At 41.0% G+C, this 27575-nt stretch overlaps 1 protein-coding gene across 15 annotated transcripts in view; it reads right to left on the bottom strand.

Annotated features, from left to right (window-relative positions):
* FHOD3 (formin homology 2 domain containing 3) overlaps window positions 1–27575 on the bottom strand; it is a 681582-nt gene that overhangs the window by 564530 nt on the left and 89477 nt on the right. For 12 of the 15 annotated variants that reach the window (XM_025210988.1, XM_025210991.1, XM_025210999.1 and 9 more), the window contains one exon: window positions 12850–12914. The exons of the other annotated variants lie outside the window; for them this stretch is intronic. In XM_025210988.1, coding sequence (XP_025066773.1) covers window positions 12850–12914 — 65 coding nt within the window. The remainder of the gene's footprint in view (window positions 1–12849; window positions 12915–27575) is intronic. 15 annotated transcript variants of the gene reach the window in all.

Below are 27575 nucleotides of genomic sequence, written 5' to 3'. Positions count from 1 at the left end.
AAGGTTTCAGTAAACAAATCTGAATCAAATACATTTATTGTGGTATGTATTCTGCATATGAAACATGTTCAGACCCAGGCAAGAGACTGGACACTCAGCTCTATTCTAAACATAATGCTAGTTCATTTGAGGGTATTTAATATAAATATAACCTTTTTTATTCACCATCTAGGGCTTGGTAGAGTTCTGGTTAACTGTAAAGTAAAATGAGTTTGTTGGTCTTAATCTAGTCCCAGAAGCCACAAATTGACTTTTCTTTTGGCAACAGAAACTCTACTTTGTAAGTGGAAATAATTAAAAAGGAATTTATATGAAGTATAGTTTAGTTATTGGCAAAAAGAGAAGGTTATGAAAAGTTGTATTTTTTTTTTTTTTTAGAGTGTAAGAATTTCTATATTTAATTAAATCTAGGATGCCTTTTTGTAAATTTCTTGAAGTGTAAATATGAACTAAAATGGAGCTACTTAGTCATATTTACTGCATGGCCAGGTATTGTAATGGTTTTTACAGAGGTCACTATTATACACTGACACTTCTGCAGTCACCCTACCAGATTTTGAAGAGCTTACATCTCATTTATTATAGAAAATAAATGTAGTTTTATGAGAAATAAAATGCAGTGTCATCACAGATAGTCTGCAGGGCACAAATCAATTTGGATACATGCATCAAACCTCTTTACCGCCTAGTTTTTAAATCACGGAGATTACAGCCCCCAGCCATCTGAAAAAGGGGTTCTGCTGTTTCCCTACCCATACTGCGGCGACAACCCAAGTCGATTCCCAGTTTGCATGGGCAGATCCCAGATTTATTGAAGGTGTGTGCAGCACAGCTCTCCTTAGACCATGGGGGGATGGAGGCAAGGTGTAGCTAGAGCCCCTGGGTCGGTGGACACAGGGGAGCCAGAAAGGGAGAAGGCACATGAAGAGGGGGCCTGCCCACTGCCACTGCTGTTGCCCTGAGCTGAGCCAGACATGGGGCAGACCCAAGAACTGATCCGGTTCTGCTCCAGCCAGGGCCTGTAGGGAGCAGCTGTGCAGTGAGCCAGGCTCAGCCAGGGACAGCACTGGCAGCAAATTGGTTCTTTTTTCCAGCACCTGCTCCCCCTAGCTGGCCATCCCCACCCAAGTGTCCCCTGCTGACTAGGAGCAGATGCTGAAAGGAAGAACCTGTGTGCCACTGATGCCATGGTCCTGGCCAAGCCTGACATCTTGCTCACCTGTTTCCTGTAGCCTGCAGCTGGAGTGGGGAAGGAACAGCTCTGGGACCCTCCCACCCCTTGCCTGCATTAGCTGGGGACAAACAGTAGCAACAGTGTGGGATGGGTTCCTATTTCCAATGCTTACTCCTGGCCAGTGAAGAACATAGGGGAGCAGGAGGAAGCAAGTGCAGGAAGCAGAAACCCATCCACTGCACATCAGTCCCCTGCCAAACCTGGCCCTCCTTCAGATAGGAGCAGTTTTAGGACTTCCCCTGAGCCCAGGTCAGCTGGGAGCATCCGCAGGAGTGGAAGGATGGTGCACCCTCCTGGAACCGTCTCTGCCAGCTTAATATTATGGACCACCAAAGGGGCTGTGATACATAAAAGGTTGTGAACCAATGCCATGAACTTCAAGAGTGTAGCAGTGGCCTACATTATCTTTGACTGGCCTACATTATTCTACTCCTTTGTGGTCAGTGGAGCTCTCCTGCTTTCCAACAGCTGAAAATCTGACCCACTCAGCTTGCTTTAGTCACAATTCCCCTCAGACCACAAACTAATATGCTGCACATTCAAAGTGCATTCTAACTTAATAATCAAACATAAAGCCTGTAAAAGCCAAGGAAAGGACTCCATCAATCTCCACGAAAGTAAGACTTTAAAATAGAGCCAGTAATGATAGCTCATCCTAGGAAAAGACAACGCTTACAAAATGACAGTCTCTACCCTGGTTTCAGTTATAAGTAAATACTTTTTAAACAGCTAATTAAAAACTAATATTTGTTTTTGAATATTTGTATAGTTAATAGGAAGAATACATTGTTTTTATATGAAGAGGGATATAATTTATTCACAGGAGTAAACACTACAGCTCATTAGTAAATATTTACAGAAGCAGACACTCGCTTACCTGTTATAAGCAGTATATATATGACTACTCAGTTTTAAAATAATTTTCATCCAGCTTGCATACTGCAAAGTTTAAAATGACATCAGAATTGGGATGCCAGCTGTTCAGATGTGACATCACAATTACTGAAAGCACAAAACATTCTGAATTAATATCTACCTGCCCTCTCAAGGCTGATACGAAATTTAATTCATTAAAGTTTGAAAAAACAGGATGGAAGGTAGTATAAAAGTGTAATATTAACACTTCTTTGTGTTTTGTTTTGTATTTTAAGCTCCAAAGAGGCTAATGTGTAATTACACGCAGTACAAAAACAAAACCAACCAATCTTCAGTGGGATTTGTTTTTGTTTTTTTTAATTCCATGTTACAGTGTCTTACACAACATGAAAAAATAGCTAAAACAAGTTTACCACTAGGGAAAAGCCAGTGTCATAACACCCATTTCTCTATTTTAACATTTAATTTTGTAGGGACAGCTAAAGAAAACCGGCTATAAACTTTGTTTAGAGCTCAATCACATTTGCTAATTGTCAAAGGAAACTTTTTTTTAACCCACTATTATAAATTGTAACAAGAGAAAAAGAAATCAATCTAGAAATCCAGAATTAGCAAAAAGCTAAAAACAAAAAGAGTCAGAATACTGATAACCTGATTCAGAGGATTCCTGTTAACTTCTGTTGTACTTTCACAAGAGAGCTAGGGTAAGCTTTCAAATGCTCAGTCAAAGTTTCAGCCCAGTACTCTCTATAGATGTCCTCTCAAAATTGGAACAAGACCTCTTGAAACAGGATCTATATAGTACAGGCCACTCCTAATCAAGGCTTTGATTTCTGTGATCCACGATTTCTTATTACTTTACTGAAGTTGAAATCTTAGGGCATTATAAAGATTATGATTTTTATTGTATTTCCCAAGATAACTACTGGCGATTTCACCATTTTGTTTTAAGATTCTCCCTAAGCTAATATAAATCTGACTTGAGAAAAAACTTGAGAATTTTAAATCAGAAGGATTATTCTCAACAAAGGTGCTGGGGAGAGGTGGAGTGGCGTCAAAAATGGAACTCCATAATGCATTGTTCCTTTGGTGAGTAACAACAGATTATGAGGAAGCACTGTGGTTAATCCAGAGAAGTAGGTTGCCTGCAAATTTGCACCAAAGATATCTCATCCAACTGAACTGGAAAAATCAAACAGCAGAAAGAAAAGGAGATACTGTTTTAAAGTAAAATCATTAGTCACTTACACTGATTTATATTCTGCAGCAATCTAATCTGGAAACCACTGGATTTAGAGCATCTGTGTTTCACAGCCTGGGTAAAGTAAATTTAAACAATCCTGAAAAGCTCAAAAAGGTATTTTTCTTATAGCTCTTTGTAACCATTTCATGTTTCACACAAATTAAAAAAGGAACTGAATCAGATATCTCCAATCACATCTGGAAACAGCCCCAAGATACTGCATGTGCTGTGCTAACTAGTACTCAAATTACGCAATTTAAAATAAATGGCTGAAGAGCTCCTCAAACCCTGGCATTCCTTTCTCATCTTTCCTTTTGTATGATCTCAGTTTACATCTAATAGCCATGTAATTTATTATCTTCATTTAAACCATGCCTTTTGCTAAGATATGGCAGGAACCATGGCGTATATCATGACTGCAAATCAATAATGGGCAATCCCCCTCTGCATCATGATTGCAACCAATTAAGAGTGGAATTTGTCATCTTTTCCCTTGCCACTAGGTTGAGAAGATATTTAATAAAGCATTCTCAGCTCACCTCTCTTGCTGTTCTGTTACCATCAGCATATGAACTTAAACCACAGCACTTCCGACAAATTCTCAAGGCACCTCTTTTGTTCCCTTTAAATTAAATCCGAATTGGTTGCACGTTTTACTGAGCTGCTAATGCTCTCCACATGTTCTGTCTTTCAAACTCAAAATGTTTTCTATTAGATATGTCCAACACTGAACAGAAATCTGTAAAATGTCCCTCAAAGAACCAAAAGAACCTCTTTGCTCTGAGCCCTTCATTAGTAAATCAGTAAATCACAATTTACAGACCTAAATAAGGGACTTTTTATGACATTCATGTTTTTCTGCATATTTTGGAGGTTCCATTACAATTAATACAAGGTGTAGTTTCTCTGAATATCATTTACTAAACTAAGAAACAATTTAGAGAACAGTTTCTGAACATCAGCAGGACGTGCTTCATAGAGTCTGCAACTACTACTTTAGATCAACTGTCAGTGCAGTGTAAACTGATAAATGCCAAACACACCAACAGTTAGAGAATTTTAAGGCAGCAAGGATAACCATGCAGAAGAAAGAAAATGCTAACAGTATAGTTTAATGCAGGACCTTAACTCATCCCTGTTAAGAGTAGGAGATCCATTCTTATATTACATGCTCTCACACTACATTTTCATGCTTTAATATACTTGTGTAACTTTATGTAACACCTTTTTCATTATTGTTTATCTACAGTGATTTCTTTGTTGGATGGTACCAAATATCATTATGGAACCGGGGCTCAGTTTTATCCTAATCCTTGAGCAGAACTGGGAAGGCCTTATGGCTTGGGAATTCCAGGGACAATTCTCCAAGGTTCTGAACCATTTTCACAAAAGTAATTAGCAATGCTATAGCTCAGTACCCTCCTTAAACCTCTAATCATTTAGAGTTTCCCCACAGGCATCATGATACAGATGAGTGTCATAGAGGGATTTATGGACCTATCTGGGGGTAGATATACCATGAGTAAGAATAAGCCACATAGAAAATTTGAATGTGTTCTTAGGAGTAAGGGCAGGATTGGAAGTCAACTGCTCATATGGCACAATGGTGGCAAAGGTCAAGACAATGTAATTTTCAAAAAACTGAACAATTTACAAAATGGAAATTGTCATGGAATTGCTGCTACTCCTGCTACAACGTATTCCCTGACCTAAAGGGGTGCTCTGACATTAAATTACTTAATGTTTATAAAGTTCCAAATAAACATAAAGAATGATTATATTTATTCCATAGGCAAAGAAAAGCAATACTTTCATATAATTGAAAGTGATTATTTCAAAAGAGGAAAGGAACTCGACATTTGTACAAAAGAATCTGCATTAATTTTAAGCTTCTTGACATTTTCATAGATTCATAGATTGTAAGGCTGGAGGGGACCTAGGAAGATCCTTCGGTCCAGCCCCCTGCACCAAGCAAGAAAGATAACTGGGGGTTATCTTATCACCTACCCTGGAAATCTTCAAGAGGAGACTAGACAGTCACCTTGCTGGGGTCACCTAACCCCCAGTTATCTTTCCTGCTTGGTGCAGGGAGCTGGACCCGATGATCTTCCAAGGTCCCTTTCTGGCCTTACAATCTATGAAAATGTGTTCATCTGCGTTAATGCACAGTAGTACTGATTACAGCGCATCAAGTTAGTACCTGTTATTACAGCTACTAACTTAATGCGCTGTAATTATGGTGCATCAATGAACACGTAAACATGCCCAGTACATCAAAAAATCATGAGTCATACCTCCAAAAATCAAGTAATCTACTTAAAAATCATAAGATCTAACAATATATGAGGTATTTTATTTTCATTTGGGGATTGAAAGATTTCCAGGGTAGGTGATTGCACCAACTCTGGAGGGAGCTTATTCCATAGTCTGGACACCCTGACTATGAGGAAGTTTTTCCTAATGTTGAGCCTGAATCAGTCTTTCAGGAGTTTGTGGCCATTACTCCTGGTTTTCCCCTTGGGTGCCCTGGTGAACAGTAGCTCACCGATCCCTTGATGTACTCCCCTAGCGTAGTGGTAAGCTGCTACCAGGTCCCCCCTCAGCCTGTAGGTGTGTTGCGGGTTGCTCGTCCCGAGGTGAAGCACTTTACATTTCTTGACGTTGAACTTCACCAGATTCCGATCCACCGAACTTGCTAGCCTGTCTAGGTCCACCTGTATCTATAGCCTATCTTCAAGCATGAACACGCTTCCCCATAACTTGATGTCATCCATGAACTTGGCCAGTGAGCTCATCAACCCCACATCCAAATCATTAATAAAGATGTTGAAAAGTAGTGGACCAAGCACAGACCCCTGTGAGACATTGCTGCCCACTTCTTGCCAGGATGACACACATCAATTCACTATGACTCTCTGGGTCCTATCCGGCAGCCAGTCTCTCAGCTACCTGATTGTCTCAGAGTTAAGCGCGCAATCCTCCAATTTTCTCGTGAGGACATCTTGAGTTAACAGATCAAAGGCCTTTCGGAAGTCTAGGTATACAGTATCAACCTATAACTGGAACATTAGTGAATTAGCACCGCTTCAATCACAGATTTTTGGTCATTCAAAACTACCAAAGCTTGACTGAACATCATAAGTGGATACACATATATAGATATCTAATTGGGCATAAATCTATTACTTCATGATTATAGTATGTGTGTTAGCATCTAGAGGCTCTAGTCAGAGCCTGGCACACAATCATGCTAGGTATTATATTAAAATATGCTCATATAATGAAAATGCACCAAATAGCGTAACACCTCAGTACACATTGCGAGATAATTAATATGTACAACAAACAAATGTGGGAATCGCAAAGTAATAGTGAGATAATTACTATAATGAAATCAGCAGAAGACACAACATACTAATTGTCCTGCCATTATCATTACAAAAAATTTTCAAGGAATATAGACCTCTTCCCCTATTTTGGTCAGTGAGTACTTGATTAATTTCTCACAGACACTAAGGTCAGTGGTGTTGCAAGGGAAAGTAAACTGGCCTACAATTTAGTCCAAGAAATATTGGGAACTTAATCTTCTTAACAGGATTCCTAACAGTGTTTATGTTTCCTCTTTAAAGTCATATCCTTATTTACAGTGGAATTTATAAAGGCCTCAAATAATCCTTCTAAAGTGTAAACATATACATGGCCACAATAAAATTCTATTAAGGTACAAATCAGTAATATTTAGCCGAGAGACCCATAACTTACTGTAAATGTCATTACATAAACCCAGCTCTAAAATTTGACAGAATTTGTAGAAAAAAACAGCTCTAAAACATTAAGGTACATTAAGAACTGATCCTGCACCACTCATGTCAATGCCAATCGTGACATCGACTTTGATGTCTGAAAGACTGAGTACACAATTCTAATTGTAATTATGTTTTTTAAACAAAAAAATGTTTTAAATAAAAAGGTCTTTAGATGTAAAAACTTATTGGAAAGATCACAACTTGCCTGGAAACTTTTCAGCTTGCTTAAACTTTGTTTTGACAGACTTGAACCAGAATTATATAAAACATGAAAAAGAACAGAAGAGTTGTAGTGGCAAAAAGAGTTATTTGTTCTTTCTTCCAGCAAGTCCTTAATTTGAGCTTGATATAATAAGACCCAAAAATCAAAGAAAAAAATTAGGTGTTAAATTAAAAGAGAGGGGAAGAATATGTTGAAATTACATGCCTGGTATCTTATATTTGCTGACAATTTCAGTGATTAAAATAACCTCTTTCTACCTCCCTTTTAAGTAGTTGCTTTAGTGACTAGTTGGGACATAGAGGGCACGTAAAAAAACAAGTTAATACACTAATGCACAGTAGAATAAGCTACTGCGCATTAAGCATCACCTAAAAAGCATGTGCTTGTGCTACAGCCTAATACACATTTATTTAGTACCTCATACTAGAAGTACTAAATGTAATGCGAATTAGGAAAAGCACATCAATGCACGTGTAGACATGCCTAGAACGTGTCTACGTAAAACTCACAATAGATCAGCTTGCAGCCACTAAGTCCTTTAACAATAAAGTCCAATGAATTCCTAAGAGACTACAATCACCTAATACAGGAAATATATATATAATTATGTCTAAATATATATATATATATATGCGAGGAGAAGCCGAACTGCAGGTATAGCTTGACCTGGGTTGAGCAATGTTGTTTTAGCTGAGCGGCTCTACGTTATAGTTTCATAGTTTCATAGTTTTAGGGTTGGAAGGGACCTAATAGATCTTCTAGCCCGACCCCCCGCCAGGGCGGGAGAACAACCCAAAAACACAAACAAAACCACTCACCCTAAAAACAAAAACGGGACTCAAATGAGTCCAGCCAGGTAAGTATCCAGCCTCTTCTTAAAGATCCCCAGGGTAGGGGCCAGCACCACCTCCCTTGGAAGTTGGTTCCAGCTCCTAGCCGCCCTAACTGTGAAGTAGTTTTTTCGGATGTCCAATCTGTACCTCCTCTCCATCAACTTGTGCCCATTACTCCTTGTTATGCCAGCGGGGGCTAGGGGAAACAGCGTCTCCCCCAAACCCTTCTGGTTCCCCCTAGTGAGTTTATAGACGGTCACCAGGTCCCCCCTCAGCCTTCTCTTGTGGAGGCTGAATAGGTTCAAGTCCCGCAGTCTCTCACTGTAGGGTCTGCCCTGTTGTCCCCGGATCATGCGGGTGGCCCTCCTCTGGACCCTCTCCATGTTGTCCACATCCCTCCTGAAATGGGGCGCACAGAACTGGACACAATACTCCAGCTGCGGCCTGACCAGCGTCGCATAGAGGGGGAGGATCACCTCCCTGGCTCTACTCGAGATGCACCTGTGGATGCACGACAAGGTCCGGTTAGCCCTGCCAACCATGACCTCGCATTGTCGGCCCATGTTCATCTTGGAGTCAATAATGACACCAAGATCCCTTTCCGCCTCCGTGCTCTCAAGTAGGGAGCTCCCCATCTTATAAGTGTGCTGCTGGTTCCTACTACCCAAGTGCAGCACCCTGCACTTGTCCGTATTGAAACGCATCCTGTTCCTGTCTGCCCACCCCTGTAACCTATCCAGATCCTTCTGCAATCTCTCTCTCCCTGCTAGCGTGCTCACCTCCCCCCAAATTTTGGTGTCATCAGCGAATTTAAACAGGTTGCTTTCCACCCCAACATCAAGATCGCTGATGAAGAAATTGAACAGCGCAGGCCCCAGGACCGAGCCCTGGGGGACTCCACTACCCACCTCCCCCCAAGTCGAGTATGATCCATCCACCACCACCCTCTGAGTGCGACCCTTCAGCCAATCTGCAATCCATCTGACCGTGTAGGCATCTATGCCACAGTCGCCTAGTTTATTAATTAGGATGGGGTGAGAGACGGTGTCAAAGGCCTTGCTGAAGTCCAGAAAGGCTACATCCACCGCGACACCTGCATCCATGGCCTTTGTGACCTGATCATAAAAGGCAATCAGGTTGGTCTGACATGATCTCCCCCTAATAAATCCATGCTGATTGCCCCTGAGCATCATCTCTGATGCCGGCCCATCACAAATGTGCTCCTTGATGATCTTCTCAAAGAGCTGCCCCAGGATTGAGGTAAGACTGACGGGCCTATAGTTGCCCGGGTCCTCCCTTTTCCCTTTTTTGAAGATGGGGACCACATTAGCTACCTTCCAATCGTCTGGCACCTGGCCCAAGCACCACGATCGCTCGTAGAGCCGTGCCAGGGGCCCTGCAATAACCCCAGCCAGCTCCCTCAGCACCCTGGGGTGGAGAGCATCCAGACCCGCTGACTTGAACGCGTCCAGCCCCTCCAGAAGCTCTCTAACCCGGTCCTCCCCAACCTGAGGTCTGAAGGCGATCCCCTCGCGTCCGGCTTCTATCACAGCAGGGAAGTCCCGTTCCCTGCACAAGAAAACGGAGGTGAAGAATTGGTTAAAGAGATCCGCTTTATCCTCTGACGCAACCACCAGATTGACCCGCATATCCTGCAGGGGCCCCACATTACCCAGCGCCTTCTTCATCCTCCCAATATATTTGAATATATATCTTGATCACAGCTGTGTGGCAACAGAGTTGAAGAATACACAATGCTCTCTGATAAACATCCATAGCATGCTAGTGTTGACTTTGAACAGTCAGTTGCATTTTAACCACAATCTTTTCCAAGTATATTGTGAGGAAAGACTATTGTAATTATAGCACATAGGTGGGTGGGACCCAAAAAAATAGCTGAGGAAAAAAGTTTCTTATTCCATCAAACGCCATCTCAGTTTGCTTAGTTCCTGGCCTCTACCCCGAAAAAGTAATACATCTTTCAACCATAAAACCTAATGCTTATATTTTGGAAAAAAAGGCATAACATGAAGATGATGTGGATGTATACACAACAAGAAAAATAATAATCATGGACAGTGAAACACCCCTTCCCTTCAGTGACATCTGTAACAGATGCACATCATTCCTGAGTGATCCTTACACTCAAAGCCTTCAAATTCCCACCATTGTCTCAAAAAAGTTTATTAAATCAACAATACAATCAGAGACAGACTGAATCAACAGCTCAGATCTAAAAAATCCAAACTTTTACAGGGGGTTGGATCTGAAATCTGATTGAAATCTTGCAGTTGGCTCTCATGCCTATTACAAACGAATCCAAAAATGCATACTCAAACACCTCCAAACATAGAAATTGGAAATCTGGATCTAAATTTTGCAACCTGGATCCATTTTTGCTTAAAGTTAAATTCATGATTTATAACTGAACATTATGACCACTGCTTTAGGACACATTTTCAAATAGAAACAGTTAACAAGTACATAATTAAATGCATACAAACAAGGGACATTGTACATGCCAATCAAGTAACTATAAATGCAAGCAGATGCAAATGAGGTAATTGCATAAGCAAGCCCAGAACCTGATGCTTTGTTTCCTAAACCAGTGCTTTCCAGCCAAATTAAAACCCTTACATGAAAAATATTTTTAAAATGTGACTCCAAGAAACATATGAAATATTCTCTTGTGCAAATGGTCTGCTCTGTTGAAGAAATTCCCATACCTAACCAGAACAAGCCTGTCTCCAAACTGTTATTAATTTAATTCATATTTATACAATCATCCTAGACTTGGCATCCTTACTTCTTCTCTAATGGCAAAGCACATACGCTTAATAATGGTCTACTGTAGTTCTTCAGTCAACTAGTCTAGGGGAATCTGTTTCTGCATCATGCAGCCTCGAGACAGATCTCAAGAGGAGGCATTTAAGGAATTCTGTAGGTTGTTTATGCTCCGTTCAGATTCTCAGAAAGGCTATTTCAAAATGTGACCCAAGATTAAGAAAAAAGTTTAGCAGTATTCAAAATCTGACTTCATGAACTCTCTGACATTAAAAATCTCAGAAAGAAAACAAATCTGTACTCAGCATTCACCTTTAAAAAGGAGGACCCTTAAACCACATATGTCCCTAGTTCTGCTGTCTCCCGAATCAATCCCAGCACAAACATTAAAGTGCCAAAATACCGAAGAGCTGAACTAAAGGAGAAAAAAATACCTAGGGAGTATATTCTTTTTATGGACTCACACCATCTTTACTGTCTTTGCACATGACACCACAAGGACATTCCAGCCATTTGTAGTAGCTTCTGCCACTCGGGTTTGTAACTTGGGGGTACAATAAACCAGATGAGTATAAGCCAATAGTGTGCAGTTAGTGATAAAAAGCCAACAGCATATTAGGTTCTATTAACAGTAGTGTCACTTGCAAATCAAGGGAAACGATTATTTAGCTCTGTTCAGCACTTGTGAGGTCTTGCTTGGAGTGCTGTGTTCAGTTTGGGCCTCAAACTTCAAGAAGAATGTAGACAGATTGAAGCAAGTCCAGCACAGGGCAACAAACATGATTTCAAGGCCTGGGAAGCAATACTTATGAGGAAAGGCTGAAAGAACTAGAGTCATATAGTCTGGATAAGAGAAGACTGAGGAGGGATTTCATAACAGTCTTCAAATACCTGAAAAAAATTAGAGAGAGAATGGAGATGGGGCTTTTCTCTTTGGCCACTGGAGACAGGGATTAGGAGCAATGACCTCCAACTGCAGCAGGGGAAACTGACATTCAAAATTAGAAGGAACTTTTGGACTATGAGAGTGGTCAAGTATTGGAACAGGATATGTACAGACATTGTGGAATCTCTTTCAAAAGCAGGTTGGATAAACACTTGGTAGGGGTTGCCTTGAGCAGAGGGCTAGACTAGATGGCCCTGTGAGGTTCCTTCCAGACCTACTTTTCTATGCTCCTAAGTGAGTTGCTGTACAGACAGCTGGATAGAAATCTTCACTGCAATACACCTACTCTGCCACAAATGCAATGGCAAAGGAACCACCCCTTATGCAATTTTGGCACCATGAGATCACTTAGGTACACCTGAACTACATTTTAATATTAGTTCTGTTTAGCTTTTCTCACAGCAGCAATATTCTAATCAGAAGTCCTTTCAAATCAATGGCATAATAATGACAATGCGCATGACCAAGATTTGCAAGATTCTGAGCATTAAATATTATGTGCTATTAAAACACAGGAATTGCTGTCACTAGCAATTTCTCTGGTCTCTGTCTTGACTCAGCATACATCATCTGCTTTAAGTGTCTTCACAACACATCATTAACATCACTCCCAGCTTACAGTGACAGATGCCAAAAGCTTCATTGTTTCTTAATAAATAAATTATGAAAACTGACATGACAGAAAAAGAAAAAAACATCAACATTTGTCACTTTCCCATCCCTAAAAAAGACCACATTTTCTTTACTTTGCAAGATTCTACTGAATTCATTAAGACAGGTCCTTTATCCCAGCTTTCAACAAAACAAGCTTAATTAATATTCTGGTAAAACTCATTTCCTAGACTTCTCTCTCTCTCTCTTTTATTGGTCATCCATCATGATAAGTGTGTGGAACGTCACTTACCAATGCAGGCATGGACTCTCACAGAGAGCTGGGTCCTCAGAATTATACTGTGCTTCTTACCCCTCCTAGGGGAAAAAAAAAAGGGAAATATTTATGCCAAGCATTCAAACCAGTGAAGAGTAGACCCTTAACACTCGGTCATTTAACATGATAATGCAAGAATCTCACAATAATGATGTGAGATTACAAGCAGTGAAGTGTTTCAACCTTCATAAAAATATTTCATAACTATTCCTTTCATTGTTAAACATTTCAGGAAAAGATAACATTAAATTATCTTAATTCTGTCCACATGCTTTCTCATAGCCATTTTGATAAGTGCTTAATTGTATGGCCAGTTACTATTCCCATATCAATAAAATTCATCTTTTTCCCCCACAAGATAAAGCCCATTTCATCTAGGTATTATTCCATGTCAAAATGAAGAACCATAATGTGTCTGGATGTCTTAGTGCTTTTGTGATTATTGAGCAGAATGGAACAGGGTTGTGATTAGTGACATAGGTACCTAAAAGTGCCACACAGACATCCAAGAGAGAGAATGGGATCTAGACCTCAGGGAGCTATTTCTATCCCTAGTTGCCTACATATAAATACAGGGCACTTTGCAATGGATCGTGACTTTAACCAGATCAAAACCATGTTTCACAAGGGAATACTGTGATTCTTCTCTTTGACGCAGGCTACTACCATACCTTATATCAGGTTTTTTTATCCACAGTTATTTCAGAAAAAGAGCAAGTTTTGCTTATTTTTAATAACAAGGAAGGAATCGCTCTCCTAGAAAGTCTGCCAGGAAAAACACACACACACACACACACACACACACACACACACACACGTGTGCGTGTATACATGCATATACATATTATATATATAATATTTTTCCTGGCAGACTTTCTAAGAGAGTAATTCCTTCCTTGTTATAAAAATAAGTAAAAGTCCCTTTTTTTCTGAAAGAACTGTGGATTTAAAAAAAAAAAAAAAAAAAACTGATACAAGGTATGGTAGTAGCCTGTATCAAAGAGAAGATTAACAGTATTGCCTGGTAAATATATATACATATATTTAACAGGCCATATATAGAGAGAGACAGACAGACAGACAGACCTGGAACCACTAGGCCTAGGAAAAATCAGAAATATATAAGTAACTGAGAAGACGGGTTAGAATGGAATTGTTTATATACTTATAGCTAAGGTACACTGCCACTCTTGTAATATGATTTCTCATAGATTTAAATCAAACCTTTATACTCCATTGCCCATCACATGCACATTTTACAGTGGTATACAATGAAATTTTACAATGTAGAGAAACTCGTCTAAGACTATTTTTGGTCTGCAGGTCTTTTGAAATGCCAAGCACTGACATACTATTCACCCACATCTGTTCCGTGTAGCAAGGATTTTAAACCCATTTTTTCTGGAGAAGTTCCAATTTCAGTACTATCTGCCTACCTAAATTCCTCCTGCAGTTTCCAGTGAACACAACAACCTTCAGCACTGTCTCTTGTGAATTGTGTACAGCTGTCCCTTTCTACCACAGAGGCAAAATAACTCTCACAGAATATCTAATTTGAAAAATGCTTCAGCACAGTTGGAAATTAAAGACGGCAAATACATGGTTAAATTAGTAACATTTATTGGCATGTTTTATTCATATCACTGTGCTGTGCTCTTCTTATAGCACTTGATTATGGATCTTAGAAATTTAAAAACTCACCTTCTAAGCTCCATTTTTTGCATTGCTATCACTGACAAAACAGGGGTGGGAGGAGTGGGAGAGAACTAACCCACAAAAAAAAGATACTAAGACGGTTCAGTGTTTAGGGTGCTTGCTTGCAACTAAAAGGGCCTAATTTTGTTTCCTCACTATCACAGATGTCCTATGTTACCTTGGACATGTCACCTACTGTCAGATCTACTTAAGTCTAAATATCTTTGCGGACGTGAGGTCATATTGCTGTGTCTCAGATTTTCCATCTGAAGGGCATAAAAGCATGTCCTCTGTCCATACCTCCTGGTCTCATGAGGATAAAGATTGCAAGGCACTCGGAAAATGTAATGGGTGGTAGATAAGAATCTAAAACAGAAAAGGGCAGTAAAAACAAACAAACAGTGAATTCAGATAATAAACAGTGAAGTGGTTTATGAATATTATTATACTGTAAGTGGTATCTTTTCTTTCTATGAAATATACTGTTTAAAAAAAGGTCCACTCTAAAATTTAGTATCTTTCACTGCCAGTACACAGAATCCCAAACAATATAAAGAGGTTGAAATGTGGCAACCAGTGGCCATAAAGCTGACAAAAAATAATTTTTAAAATAAAATTTTCTATTTAAATAGAGATTATTAACACATTGAAGAAAGTTAAAAAAAAAGAAAAGAGTAAATTGCTATGGAAAGAAAAGCATAAGCTATCCTGGTTGCCTTGTCCTGACCTTATCCTGGAAGCCATACAATGGTAGTGAGAAGAAATGGGTTGTCAGGTTAATTTAGCTGCTGCCAGTCACATTGGTGACAGCAGCACAGATACAGCTATTTGCTTTCTGCTGTTTCAACAGGAAGCAATAATTCCATTCTTCATTCCACTAATACTGGACATAATAATTATAAATAAGAAAGGCACTTTTTACCTATGCACAGATAGTCCACCCTCGTGCCAGCTGATCATTTTCCTCTCACTTCTGATTAGTCCCTTGATATCAATTCCTAGTCAATTCTGCTCTTCTCAGACTGTACTTATTCAACATCTTTCCTACCTACCTCAGAGGATCAACTATTTAACAAATACAGAGCATAATGGTATTAAAGGAAAGGGAGGATGCAACAAAGGGATCTTATTAAAGAGAAGTATTTAATGTTGGATGTGAATTTAAACGTGTAGTACTACATCCACAAAGTCAGTGACATAAGAATGAATGGAGTGTAGTTTGGTTTGCAAAGATAGCTTACAGAATCTTTATTAAGGTGTTAATGCATGAGGCAGATAGAATGCTGCCCAGTTTTCAGATCTGGTTATAGGATTACAATGCAGTTTTTTTTTTTTTTTTTTTTTTTTTTTTTTTTTTTTTTTTGTTTTTTTTTTTGTGGGGTGGGGGGAGGAGGTGGAGAGGGGAAGAGTAGGGGAGTGTTTGTCACTGAGACAAAAAAAGAGAGAATGCCCAAAGTAATTTTTAAAAAGACTTGCACTTCAAGTTATAACCTCATTTACAACAATTAGCTAGTGCTAATTAGACAGTTCAGTGAATGGATCATCATCTGATGAATTGTATTGTGTCTTCATTCTTCTGAAATACGACAGAGTAAATACCAGAGTTCATTAATGACATTTACCTTGCTGAAAAATTTCAAGATGTACTCATGAAAATAATGATAGCGAAGTTATAAGATAATGCTGTGGCATAAAGAAAAATCTAACTTATTTTCTCACAGTAAGAAAAATTTAACTCGATTTCAGAATTGTCTAATATATAATTATATCCATTTGCCTGCTCTGTGTGACAGTATTCCTTAACCCTTTTGCAAATTAATGATCAAGTTCAAATACAGAATATTTCTCCATAACCTTTTTTTTTTACTTCTACTAGGATCATGCAGTGGAAAAATTAAGCTCAGTTCTGAAATAACAACCACGTCCCCAGAAAAGCAACTGCATAAACACTGGACAGTGGCTACATTGCAATGCTCAGCAGAAGGTGAAATAAGGGCTTTATCCAGGACAAACAAATATATTTTGGTATATGTATATTACAGAAACAGTAAAAGGCAAGCAGAAAACTACAAGCAAACCAAACTCCTTTTCCCATAAATGTTTTCTTTCAAATGTGCACCAATGAGAAACCTTATTCCACTAACCCTAGTGCATACTAAATATGTTATAATTACACATGAAAGGGGTTTCATTTAACCCTCATTTACACATTAGGGTCAACTCAAATTAAACAATACACTCCTTTTTTAGGAACAACATAATTGAGGTGTTGGTTTTTAATGGACATGTGCTACTAGTGTAATAACAAAAGCAGCATTGTATCCAATATGCATCCATGATCTGAAGCCAAGAAATATAATGGATGATCTTCCAACACTGTTCTATGACCAACTGTATAATTAAAGACTTTTTGACCTCCTGAGTCCTTCAGTTCACAGCCAATGCCGACTGGAATCCATAGGAGGGAAAATATACTGAAAAATTCTTCAGGTTTGAGACTTATGGACAGACCTTGTATGAACAGTATTATTACCCTTTCAATGCAAGACATGGGTCTGAGGAAGAGAAAATTGATACTATAAGTATTCAACAGGACTGCTAACCCTTTCCTATAATAGTGAATGGAACAGTATCAATTCAGGGGTGTTAGAAATCCTAAACACCTTGTCATCAAAAGAAAAGGTATAATTAAGTATGTACAATTGTCAGCATGTCCCTAACTTTAGGTGCATGAATAATGTAATGGACTCTGATGGGTCTAGCCCTATTGGCATTCTTAAACCTATATGCACTTCAGCTTTTTGCTGGATCTGGGTCTTTGCATGAAAGGATGATCTACCTCGATCAAGGGTGTTTATAAGACTAGTGTAATAACAAAAGCAACATTATAATCAGTTATTTGGACAATAGGCAACTTTGCTATGAAAGTCTAATGCAGACACAAACTATTTGCCTCAGAGGTACTAAACTGTAAAAAAACAAAACAAAAAAAACCCACCCTATAAAAAATAACCTTCAGAGAACATGTTTCAGCATGGTAATGGCATCCCACCCTCTGGTATAATTTTTACACTACTATTGGCAAAAGACAAATGAAATTAGAAGACAGGGATGTACTGAATGACCAATAGGCAAGTGACAGGTCACAAAACGAACACAATCAGGGATAGAAGGGGAAGAGGTTTCAGGGTTAAGGTGAATCCTGAGCCAAACAGTGGAAAATAGACAAGGGAGAAGATTCCAATCAGCTTCAACCCCTTTATGCTAAGTAAAAAGGGCCCTAGAAGCGTAGGGTGGATTTCCTAACAAATGTAGACAGCCCTAAGGCCATCATCCAGGGATCCACTTGCAAGCCCTGGTCTTCCTGAGAGTGGGAAGGCATGACAGCAGAAGGCCATTGCATGCAGTCCTCCAGATTCAAGGCAGTGCTGCAGCTACTAGTCTAGCTCCAAGAGTGTGATATAATTGAGACATCTGTGTAAGTGAGGAACAGACAGGCCCTGGAACTGCCCAGTACCACAGGCGTACTAGGGTCACTTAAAGCTACAACAGGCCTTTTCCCTGTGTTGGTGTTGTGGGATTGTGTGCTCTCTGGTGCCCTTAGTATAATACCATAAAATCTTGAACTTACCATAATTAAAATGGAATAATTTAAAATGTACGTTTTCTCCCCAACATAATGTAACACCTGCCTGTGAAATGAAGGGACATCATCCAGAAAAAACAATTTACACACGTGTAAAATGAAATCCCATCAGGCGATGTGGTTCATTATCCAAATAAAATGTTTGTGCTTCTCTCACCATTAAATCAGTGCAAGTAGAAAAGCAACTGTTCATATTCCTTTCCTGGGAATTTTGAAGCGGAGATCTTAACGCTGCTACTTCTTGGACTTTATGAAGCACAGCCCTTTCAAAGGTACTGCTGGTCTAAGTGATGGGTACCTGCTAAGCAAGACTGCATCACAGCAAGGCTAAGGAGAGACATTCAAAAAGCCTGAAGTGATTCAATCTTTGCAGGTTAATCTAACCTGCAGAGAGTGAACTGGTTTGCAAGAGGACAGACATTATGCACATGCCTGCAGTGGCCCAAGCCAGAAGCCGGGGGGCGCTAGAGCACGCCTGCTAGCCACGGTCAAAGGGGAGGGAAGAGGGACGCCCTCCAAGGCTCTCACTCCTTCCCGCTGTAGCAGAGGGGGCATGGCCAGGCCACAGCCAGAGACTCACGGGGGGAGGAGGTGAGCAGCTGCTGCCAGGCCGAGGAGTGGGGGTGAGGAAAAAGTCCTCTCTCTGAAGCAAGCATGTATTGAACACAGCAATTTGCAGCCTCAAACATACATCAGGGAACTACCAAAAATCTTTGCCTAAGCTAAAATACAGCCCAGTAAAACACAGCATACACAACTTAGTCTAACTTAAAATGTAAACCAGGAAGACAAGAGAAAGCTTTGCATAAATCTTACATAATCCTGAGGGCAGCGTCTCCTTACAGTCAAAGAGATTCAGGGCTTGTGGTAGAGGTGACATCTTTTATTAGACCAATTAGATTTTTGGCCAAAGTTTTTGTTTTTGGTTAATCTGCCTATGGGACAGGGTGCTCTGGAAGCGCAAGCAGTGAGGGGGTTTATTCCAACCTCCTTTTCCTGTTTCACCAGCAGAGACTGCAACCAGGGTCTGGTGGGCACGGCAGAGCAGCCCTTGCCAGTGTCCCTCACCCAGCCCCACTGTGGAATTAGCCCCCTCACTGCCTGGCTGGCTGCAAGCTGTGGAGACTGCATCCAAACCCTGGGGGTGGGGGGCAGGGGCAGGGGCAGAGAGGGAAGAATTAACTCCCTCCTTGCTTGGCTCCAGGCCAGCCACAGAGGTGCAGCCAGGCTAGCAAACATCAGCTGCAGTCCAAGGGGATGGAATTAACTCCCTTTCTGCCCCTTTGCCTCAGAAGACATAGCAGGATAATTCTGGCCATGCACCACCGCTGCCCCAGCTACAGAGCAGAATAGAGGGGCCAGCACTACTGTGGAGCAGAGAGCCCTGCCCAGCCCAGAGAGCATACCGGGATGCTGGGGGAGTCTGGTTTATCTTAAACCAGCAAGGAGTCTGGGACAGACATTGCATAAACCGGTTTGACCCAAATCAGTTAAGTCTGATACTACATTCAACCAGTGTCAGCCATTTTCAAACTCATTTATGTGCGCTGAACGTCTGTTCCGTTAGTTTCTGATCACTTAAACCGGTTTATGTGCAACTTCTATCCCTAGCCCTAGAGTTAAAATGAGAACAAAAGCAGCTCCATAAAGACATTTCCAGACGTCAGGGGTGACTGGTGCCTCCTGAGTTTGGGGAGGCACAATTTGTGTGCGGGCCTGGCAGTGGGCCAAAAGCCACCTATCCACTCCTATACTTCTGTGCCGCGGCTTAGTGCCTCCCCCCGCCCTCAGGTGGAAAAAAAACTGCCCTGTCCTGAGTGGTACCAAGTCGAAGGCCAATCTCAGAGGGAGAACGTGCCCCCCCTACCAGTCGCCAGTGGCAGACATGAACATACTTTATACTTCCATTCTATTTCTCCCTAGTTTTTTCATCCTATCAAAGTACAAAACCATAGCCCTGAGGAGGTAGGCAGAAATGGCCTGTCATGAACCAAAAAAAAAAAAAAAAAGTTGAAAGAAGGCATAAATTAAATGCCAAATATTCCATATCCTGACAGAAGAATGACTAAAGTCCTCTCCACCTCTTCTATGAATTATATTTGAATGTTTACATATGAAATGAAGTCTTAAGACTTTAACCGTGTGTTTAGAATTTTCAAAGGTTGAATTTTATTAGGCATTCATTCCCAGTGAAAAGCTAGGTCTTCTGAGAAAGCCCACACTAAATATTTTAAAACCCTGAACTATGGTTGATATAGCAAGTTGTTTTTCTAATTGAATGTTCATTCTGAAAAGCAGGTCTTAATTCAGTTTGGAGAATTTATATACTTCCAGATACTATCTTCCTTAGATCAAATAAAAACCCAGTTTGTGCACGCAGAATTCTGAACGGCTTTCCCCACTAAAATATTACTATATTTTCTAAAAGTTCTTATACTACTTTCATCATTATATTTTTGAATGTCTTCCAGTAATGCCTTAAAATCACAAACCCAGTTCTATTTTCCACTATATTCATTGGTTGTTATAACAATTAAAATATTTCAAATTACAACCAAATACAGTTTTTGCAGCAGATTGGGTAAATATGTTTCCTAGGAAGGAACATAAACTATACACACACATTAATATATGCATGTGTGTGTCTTGTAGTATATATGCGTGTGTGTGTGTGTGTGTGTGTGTACACACACACACACACACGTGGGGGGGTATGCGTGATTGCATGTGTGTATGTATTAAATATGTAACTTAACATATTTGGATTGTTAGAAATCCTACATTTTAGTATGCTATAAAATAGTAAAATACATATTTCTTATTAATTTGACGATTAACTTTTTGCTCGTATCTGTATCAAGCTGCATTAAAAAGGCAACCTGAATTTAATTAAACACACAAAATCAGCACCTCAAGCTTATTAAGCACAACTTTAATGTTTTGGATACAGGTTTGTTAGTTTTTTTTTAAATCAAATCATGATGCACCTTTACAACTAATTTATACATCACTAATATTAACTGTTATAATATTAGAAGTAGGAAATGCATTTAGTGAATTAAACCAATTATTTCAGGTCACCCTGGGGAAAAACTGTCTATTATGTCTAAGTGAAAGTCATTTCAGCTTAAGTTCCTACTCACCTAATTCTCTTTAAAATGAGACAGTCTTTTCTTTCTTTCTTTTTTTCACCTAGACTGTACAGGTCTGCAGAAAAGGCCATTGCTGTTAAAAACTGGCTTAGCACTTCAACAGACTCTGGTTCCAGGTGCTTTATTAGTGACTTACACCAGTTCAGTGGTGTAACTTTCTTTAAAACATCCTCAGCAAACATGTACTGCTTGAATGGTTCACCTGTAGCCCGGAAATATATTATGATTGACATGGCTGATGAGAGATTACAAGATGCCCATGTCATAACAGCATGTTCCTCTTCAGCAATTAGGCATCTCTTATGGCACTTTGTGTTAGGAATATTGGCAAGAAAATGAGATGGAGTAAGTGCTTGCGCTTCTGCACTGCCTGCTACTGTATTAAACTTTGCTGTTGAGAATTTCTGGCTATAATGATTCTTGAAGTTGATAGTTATTGAGCATATGGTTATTTTGCCATGAGCTAGAGAATAAGCTTCCATTATGGGTGCAGAACCATAAATATTCAGAATTTGAGAACTGAGCTAATCAGAGCACAGGCAGAAAGAATAAAACAGAATAAAATGATACTATCCACGTGGGCTCAGTGCAAAATTCTGATCAAGGAGTACACATAATGGTGCCTGCTGGAGTCAGAGGCCAATTTTAACATTTGTGATGACTTTGCTCATCGTCGGCATCCAGGCTAGGGACAGACATTCAAAAAACCTGAGCCTGAATTGATTCAATCTTTGCAGGCTAAATCAGTTTGTAACCCAGACAGACATCCCAGAAATGCAGGGACATGCCTGTAGTGTCTCAGACTACAAGATTTGGGGGGGACTAAAGCAGCCCTCCCTTCCCTTCCACAGGGCAGAGCTGGGGGTGGGGGGGATGTGGCCAGGCCCTGGACGATGCTCTGATTATTCCCCACCCCCACCGAGCTGTCCAGCAGGAAATGTTTATCACCTTTAACTCAGTGTTTATCAAGCAGAGATGTGGGTTTTCTGGAAATTTTTTAACTGAGCTGTGCTCACGGGCAACATCTTCAACTGATTTCAATGAGCCTAGAACATGATTCTCATGAGAAAGATCAGGGGGAAGTGTGTAAGTGTATTTGGATTTTAGTCTTACTGGCATTAATTCATACATCCCATTTCCAATAAAATAATACACAATGGTTAAACAGGTTTACACCCCCATTCCAGCCAAAATGCAAAAGAAACACATTTTATTTAATTCTAAAAGGCTATATGAACTTCCACCCAGTTCACATACTCAGCCACAGAGAGAAAGGCATTTATTTTATCAGTTCTTCATCATTTATTTCAGAGGGCATTACCATCATGCACTGGCTTTCTGGCAATTTAGCATGAACTGCCATAATCTCTTCTAGCAGATCTCTACAAATAGATAGGTCACAAAAAGAATCAGACAATTAAGAGATTCTAGGGCAGGGGTTGACAATATTTTCCAGCAGACTGAGAAAATAACACCTGTAACCTCTATTTGTAAGATACTGGTGTGCTGTTCACGGATGGTGGGAGATCCACAAGTGGCCCGAACCTTGTTGTGGCAGCACAGCTCCAGTCACTTCCCTGCCATCCACCCCAAGGTGCATGTGCACCCACTGCCAGCAACGAGCTAAGCTTGGGCTCTGCGGGCCCTGTCATAGCTGCTTGCAGACTCCCAGCTGCACGCCGCAGCTGGCCCAAGCTCTGGGCAAGCCACTGTCACCCACCAAAGAAGGCTGCTCACAGCAGCTGGAGGAGAGGCTGCTGGCATCTGTGTTGGGGTCCATGCAGCCTCAATCCAACTTGTTGCTGGCAGCAGCTGCATGTGCACCTCGAGGCAGACAGCGGTGAAGGAGTTGGGACTGTGCTGCCACAACAAGGATTGGGCCCCTTGCAGCTCCCCTGCCATCCGCTCTGAGACGCATGTGCCAGGCAAAAAAACTTCATGTCCCATGCTGTGGCATGCAAGCCAGAGGGTTGCCTACCCTCTACTACGGTTAATTCTTTCTTTAGAATGTTTTAAAAACGATATCTCAGACCTAATATTGCATATGCTATGTTATTTTCAGGCACTAGTAACATAGTTTAGTTTCAGATGAATTTTTAGGGAGACGGGAGGGAAATGTAATTAACTATGCAGATTTATTATCAAGCATAAGTTTAACTGATCCAAATGATATTTTATCAAAAAGATGTGTCTGAGAATAAAAAACAGAAAGTTTCCTATTCCTCCCTTTTCTGTTTTTACTAGTCTTGGAGGGTTTGCAAGTGTCAGGAGGATCAGAGTTCAAAATTCTGGGCACCGGGCTTCTGAAATTTATGCTGAGGTAAAACAAAGGAAATTAAAAGGCTACAGTAGCTCAATGGGCCTGGCATTAGACCTTTGACATTAAAGGACCTTGCTTTGGATCCCAAAGGGCCTGAAGTGGTGTTTCATCTGGCTCTCTGGGGTTAGATAAAATGAGCGCCCAACAGTATGGGGGAGGGGAAAGGAAGGGGAGAGTTCAGAGCAGGGGGTTAGAGTACATGTGACCGCCAGTCTACAAGTAGCAACATGTTCTATTATCTAAAAAAGCTGTGAAATAACTCTGTGCCTCTGCTTTTTCTCTTGAGTATGTGAAGTTTTGGAGAACAAAGCAAACATAGCCAAAAGTACACCTACATGTGCACTTTACTGTGGAGTAGACTAATTAGCTCCACAGTAAAGCCTTGTATTAGGCTGCAGTAAACTAATTAACTCCGCCATAAGACTAGTACTATTGGGGACAGTACGATCTTATGGCGGAGTACTTTATGCAAAGAGACTCATGTACAGATGCTAACCAGGAGCATAAATTGCTGGAGGCCTGCTCCACTCCAGCTCAAATTGCTGCTGTCCTGGGAGCACATGTAGATACTGCACCCAGGAGCAGTCTACCCTGGAGTGAACCGTGCCAGAGTTTATTGTGTTGCATTATATTCATGTATAGATACACCCACTAAGAAGAGCATCTGCTGGTATTAGGAGCAAGGCCTCATGCACTACAATCAGAAGTTGGACCTAAATGCTGTTGTCAGGTTCTATAAGGATGCAGCACCCTGAGGCTGCAACCTGCAGATCCTGCAGCTACTTGAACTGAAACAAGACTTTTAATTAATTGTGTATGAAACAACAGGAGTCTAGCAAGTACTATGTCACATACTGTCCCTATAATTTCAGTCTTCAAAAAATGTGCTGTTGGCAACACAGCTGCATCACAGAGTTTGGAAGAGAAGCTGGAGGTTCTGGCAGCTGAATTCAGGAAACAGAGAACTTGTAGCACATGAGTAAAGAGTGCTACAAAGAGTTAGGCAAAAAAAAAAAAAAAAAAGAGTCGGTTGGCAAAAAAAGTGCATTAGCTGAATGTGCCCAGTAAAATATTGACAATTAAACTGCCATATTTACGCTTCAAACGTGTTGTTGTGATGAATAAGGATGTCCAGACTGTGTCTAGCTGTTTGCTGTCTGAGAGGAGAAAATTACTGAACTGATTTATATTCAGATCATATTTTTAAAATTATCTTCATAACCATGAGGATTAGAAACATTTAAAAAAATAACTGAATCACTGGAGCACAATGCTTTGGCAAGAGGTGGATTATGTGGTAAATTCTATATTCATGGAATTATGGAAGCCACCAGGCTGTGGTAAGAGTCCCAATTCAGTAAGGCATGTGCTTCAGTAACTTCCTGAACTGGGGCCTGAATATCACAGGCTGTTTTTAGAGGTTAATTCTAATTTTAATGCTGTTCTGAAAGTACCCAGGAACTGGAGATCAGCCCAGTTGTTGCTAGCTAGTAATCTGTGAAACAGAAAAGAACTAGCTTTGTATTACTGGCTTGACTGGTTTTCAAAAGTACATCTTGGGGTGGAAGGAGGGAACAAACCTCAAATTAAAAACATATTTTTTTTATACCCCCTCCTTGTTGAAAGACCAAAATAATAGTTTTTTTTCTTTTAAAGCAAAAGGCACAGTCATTTTCCACCTCTGGCCAGTATGCCTGTTGCATCTTTTTTTTTTTTTTTTTTTTTTTTTAAACAGAACATGATTTATAAGTACATGTGCTTTGTTTCATTTTGAGATGGATCAGTTACATAAAACCTCCCACCCTGCATGCTGATGAATAGCTCTACACTGGCAGAATTTAAGGGTCACTGCCCAAAACTAAAAGACTGTGATTTCACTGCCATGGTTTTAAGATGAAATTTTAAATAACCCTTCCCTCTGGGCTGCTTCCATGCTTGAAGAATCACATAAATACTACCACCTTTACCATTTGGTTTAACATATAATTTTGTGCATGTTCATGCAGAATGTATTTGTCCTTTGTGGAGGTGCACCAATACATTGGTCCCATACTGGATTGGCACCTACAATGAGGAAAATTGAGAGTATGGGCAATTAGCTTTTTTTGTCTGGTATAGCCAATAATGTGGCTGATAAATGCCTCATTCATGCACACAGCCGCAGCCAGCCAGGAGCTCAGCCCAGCAGCATGGAGAGCAGCTGGGTCTGGCTGGTAAGTCTGTTTTGAGGGAAGGGCAAGGAGGGGATGAAAAAGTTGTGGGGGAGCGCAGATCAAGGCCCTGCGGTGAGGGAAGGAGTGGGGCTGGGGCAGGTGCTGCCCAGCTGGGGTGGGATGGAGCACAGGATAAAGCCGCAGCTCATCTGGGGAGCACGGGGGGGCAGGAGGCGGTGGCTCCCGCTGCTGTGCGCACCTCAGGAGGACTTGGGGGGCATGTGCTCCTAGATCTGTGCATGGGGAGGGGCGGACTGCCACTCCAGGCTAGGGCTGGCGCAGCGCCGGGCTCTTCCCAGTGGGAACTGGGCCGGGCTGCACTTGGGGCATGTGACAGCAGCATTGGGAGGTGGCTTGGGGGGAGGTTGCAGCCACCCCAAAATTCACTGCAGCCCCCACTCCCAGCACCACCGTCACGTCGCGTGCCCCAAGCACAGCCCCAACCCAGCCCCCCTGGCCAGGAAGAGCCTGGTGCCCCCTGCCTTCACTCTGCACACAGATGCAGGGGCACACGCCCCCCCCCCATGCCCTCCCAAGGTGCGCACAGCAGCAGGAACTGCCCCCCCCCATCACATCCCCTGGAAGAGCTGCAGCTCTGTCCCATGCCCTTCCCCACCCAGCTGGGCAACGCCTGCCCCAGCCCCTGTCCCAACACCAGCCCCACTCCCTCCCTCACCGCAAGGCCTCAATCTGCACCCCCCATGCCCTTTCCTCCCCCGTCCCCCCACAACAGACTTACCAGCCTGACACCGATCACCACGCTGTGGGGCTCCATATTGGAATCAGATTGACATTGGCCAATATGGTTCATTAAAAATTGGCCACTGGTATCAGCCCAAAAAATCAGTGCACCCCTAGTCCTTTGCCAGCTGTTCACAACTGGGCCAATCAATAACAGATACATTATTAACAATGATAACATTTGCCTTCAGTGAGGCAAGGAGATATTTTAAACTTAGTGGCATAGACAACACCTTTATCCAGAAATATCTGCCACTGATTTACAATACAAAAAATGTTAAACTATTCATATTATGCACGTGTGTCCTGTAAAACAGTGTATTCCTTTTTCTTCTCTCTCTCACCCTCTCTTATTTGCTATGCGCACCTGCTTGCATCCTGTCTTTTAAATAGCCTGTTAGCTGTTCAGGACAGAGACCATCTTTTTACTGTGTTTGTACAACACCTAACTCATAGGGACTTCATCCTGTAGAGCCTTAACACTCTACTAGTATAAAACCGATTCAAACTGTATAGAATTTATTACAGTAGTAATATTAAATATTATTATAACAATAATAAACTTAACCAGGGCTAACTTTTCAAACCATTGAATGGACTTTGGGGGCACAGTTCTCATTAAAACTAATGGGAGTGAAAACCTGCTAAACTGTGAATTAAAAACCCATTCATGTGTGGGGTGAGTATGTATTTTTCTCTGATAAGAATAGGTTTTTCATAATGCTGATTTCTGCAGCATTTAACTTTTCATATTTAATCAGAAGTGGCATTGCTAGCCCTTAATGTTGCCTAGCTGACTTTCCAAATGTGGGAGGAACCCAGATGTAGGCAGGCACTGAGGTCTTTCTGAGCATGCAGAGAAACTCTAGCTCCACTGCTATTGCCCTCAGCTTTCCAAAGCAGCAGCAGCAGCAGCAAATTAACAAGACTCCAGT

The sequence above is a fragment of the Alligator sinensis genome, unplaced genomic scaffold, assembly GCF_000455745.1.
Source record: "Alligator sinensis unplaced genomic scaffold, ASM45574v1 scaffold285_2, whole genome shotgun sequence".
Taxonomy (NCBI): domain Eukaryota; kingdom Metazoa; phylum Chordata; order Crocodylia; family Alligatoridae; genus Alligator; species Alligator sinensis.
Note: the sequence above shows the minus strand (reverse complement) of the source record. Positions and strands in the feature narration are given on the sequence as shown.